Below are 3,325 nucleotides of genomic sequence, written 5' to 3' on the forward strand. Positions count from 1 at the left end.
ACGCAGAGGACACCGGCTGCGTGTGTGTGTCTGTCTCTCTCTCTGTCTCTGTCTGTCTCACCGACCCGCTGTCTCACTGTCTCCGGTCCTCAGCGACCTGTCTGCGAGGACGTGACCCGACACCAGACGCCGGATCCCGGGTTGGTTTTCCAGGTGCAGCCGCTGCAGAGGACCGAGGACCGAGGACCGAGGACTGTCCTCAGATCAGTCTCTGGTAAGTGACCTGCTCAATGGACATGCACGATTCCACCTCACACGTCTATTTGTGTATTTATTCATACACAAACACAACACACACACAGTTGAATCTGTAATATACAATTCAACGTGTTTTATTACAGTAGTACCACCAACAGGGCCTAACAGGAATAAAACCTTAATACTATTCATTTCATTCTCTACATTTTGGTCCTTTAAGAACATTATTTACTATGTAGAATTAAAATGAACACACTAATGTTACTGGTGGTGTAATATGAAGTGTGTAGAAGTACTACTTTAGGTACTGTTGGAGTAATGTCATGATAGTATTGATCATATTGTGAATATATCATAGTAGATCCAGGTTATATCGTGTTTTATACAGTCTCTTCCTCGTTGTGTTTCCGGCTGCGTTGATGACACACGTGTGGACTTTGTTCTGGGTGTGACATGAACAGATAAAGATGTTCACGTTAATAAGTGTTTAATATTTCTCATTGACACGTTGTTGTTATTCCTCAAGTGTCCTGACATGTTGTCCTTGCTTCAGTTTCATTTCCTCAACAGCAAATACCGTCTGTACTCTAATAAGGTTTTTATTACCACTAGAGGGCGGCTGAATAAGTTTAAAACACCACATCATCAGCATATAAAGTTTTTTAAGAATGAATGTGTTCATTATCCTTTATCTGTTTACACAACCAGGAGTCAATAAACAGGATTAGTATTCATTTTATGAAGTTGTTCTAGATTGTCAAATGTATAAACTATATTGTTGTTGCTTTCCTGAGCTCTGGTTTGGTCTCCACACACTTTCAGCTTTCTTTTTGGTTTAAAATCGAGTCCCGGACTTTATCTGTCGTCATTCAGTTGCTTGATCAATGTTCTTTTCCTTCTGAAAACCTAAATCTGAGGTAAAAGTTGCCTAAAAGCTGATGTGAACTTTATTTGTGTGTCAACTGTGGTCGACACAAATCCCATGATGTTGTTTAATCCAGCTCTGAAGCGAGAGTGTGTTGCTTGTTGAGGCCCTGACACAATCGTGACTTAAAGAGTGTGTTGCTGCAGCTGTGCGAGCAGACGCTTGTTGTGTGTTTGTTTGTGTAACTTACATCATCTCAGTTGTTGCTGGTGGTTCCAGCCGCTGTGGTTTCTCACGTCACTGTTGCATTGTCTCACTTTTTAAATGCTGCTTCTTCTGTGTTTCACCCACAATAACAGGTGTTGTGTGTTTTCAGGTAATTGCTGAATCATTGTGGAATACAAGCGACTCTTTGGATCAAACCTCCCTCATCTCAAATCCTTCCCCATGAGGAAAGATGGGGAATGGATTGTCGGAACAACCTAGCTTCCTTTCCACTATCCCGATCTTCCAGTCGTTTCACATCGCCATCCTCGGGCTGGACTCGGCGGGGAAGACCACCGTTCTGTACCGGCTGCAGTTCAACGAGTTCGTGAACACGGTTCCCACCAAAGGTTTCAATGCGGAGAAGGTGAAAGTGTCTCTCGGCGGCCACCGGACCGCGACCTTCCACTTCTGGGACGTCGGCGGTCAGGAGAAGCTCCGCCCCCTGTGGAAGTCGTACACGCGATGCACGGACGGCATCATTTTCGTGGTGGACTCTGTGGACGCAGAGCGCATGGAGGAGGCCAAAACGGAGCTCCATAAGATCGCCAAGACCTCCGAGAACCAGGGGGTGCCTCTGCTGGTCGTCGCCAACAAACAGGACTTGAGACACTCGCTGGGATTGGACGAGCTGGAGAAGCTGCTGGCGCTGAAGGAGCTGGGCCCGGCGACTCCGTGGCACCTGCAGCCGGCCTGTGCCATCATCGGAGACGGACTCCGGGACGGCCTGGAAAGACTCACCGACATGATCCAGAAAAGGAGGAAGATGCTTCGGCAGCAGAAGAAAAAGAGATAACTGTTTTGTCCCGAGACGAACTTGTCTTCTGTTTTTATGTGAAGGAAACGTAAAGGATTGTCTCCCGGGTGGAATCGAGCTTCCACTCGACACGCTGAGTTTTATCAGTCCGTGACTTTTAGGATTCCCGCCCGTGGTCTTGTGTTGATGCTGTTGACGAGGAAGTGACACGTAAAGGAATACAGTATGAAGACGAGAAGGTTGTGGACATGTGTGGATATGTGATGAAGAGTTTATATGGATTAACGGAGGGTTCGGGGGTTTGGAAAGGTGGTGGAAGTTGTGCTAAGGGTGGTGTTATGTTTAACGAGATAGAGGCTGTTCCAAAAAGTATTACCAAAAATAATTTAAGAGAAGGTTTGGACTTTTTGAAGGTTTTGCTTTGGTTCATGATTCCACATCGTAACACCAGGGGGGGCCAGAGAGACGAACGCAAGTTTTCTATGAACTGTTTTCTATGATGTAAATTTTTTTTTTACACTGGACTTTCTTTGAGGAAGAATAGTATTATCTCGCATTGCCGCATTACTATGGACTTGCTTGCTGTCTAATACTGTATCTGTTGATTTTTTAAAAACGCACTTTAGATTATCACTTCTTAAAATGAAGTTTACAGTCTTTAAATAGAGAATATTGTGTTGGACTTTACAAGAAATGTTTGGGCAAAATGCGACAGATTCTGCTGTACGGTAAGGCTGCTCCTCGTCGGCCATATTGTCCTTAGACATATATGCATTAAGTTTTGCTCAATAAAAGATATAGAACAAAGTTGACATTGGTAGCTGTTATAATGTCCACTGCGCTATTCAAGAAAATCAGGTACAAGGCTGCGATTAACGATTAGTTGGTTGTTCCAGAAAATGGTGGAGAGATATGTTTTCCACAAACCCTCAAGATGTCTTCAAACGTCTTGTTTAGTCTATAAATCAAAGATTTTCACTAAACTGTCATTAGAGGAGCAAAGAAACCAGAAAATATTCATAGGATCTATTTAATCGATTATAGAAAATAGTTCGCAATGACCTCAGTGGTCGATTATTGGTAATTTTTGCAGTGGTGATTCTTGTTCAGGACAGTTTCGCTGCTAATGTCCAACATTTTCGTACCAAAACGTCACCAACTTACTTTGCTGATAGTATATTAACAAGAAAGTATGGAATAGGTCAATATTGATAATGAGTGCCCCCTGCTGGATCACGATA

General features: G+C 43.7%; 1 protein-coding gene across 1 annotated transcript; it reads left to right on the forward strand.

Moving 5' to 3' along the window:
• arl4aa (ADP-ribosylation factor-like 4aa) lies at positions 1 to 2,891 on the forward strand. The gene is made up of 2 exons (XM_061080639.1): positions 1 to 214; positions 1,440 to 2,891. The coding sequence occupies exon 2, from the start codon at positions 1,521 to 1,523 to the stop codon at positions 2,121 to 2,123; it is 603 nt and encodes a 200-aa protein (XP_060936622.1). The 5' UTR covers positions 1 to 214; positions 1,440 to 1,520; the 3' UTR covers positions 2,124 to 2,891.
• The last annotated feature ends 434 nt before the right edge of the window (positions 2,892 to 3,325 follow it).

This window comes from Limanda limanda, chromosome 11 (genome assembly GCF_963576545.1).
Source record: "Limanda limanda chromosome 11, fLimLim1.1, whole genome shotgun sequence".
Lineage (NCBI taxonomy): Eukaryota > Metazoa > Chordata > Actinopteri > Pleuronectiformes > Pleuronectidae > Limanda > Limanda limanda.

Coding starts and splice junctions, on each gene's coding strand:
- arl4aa (XM_061080639.1), top strand. CDS start 1,521: ATGGGGAATGGATTGTCGGAACAACCTAGCTTCCTTTCCACTATCCCG.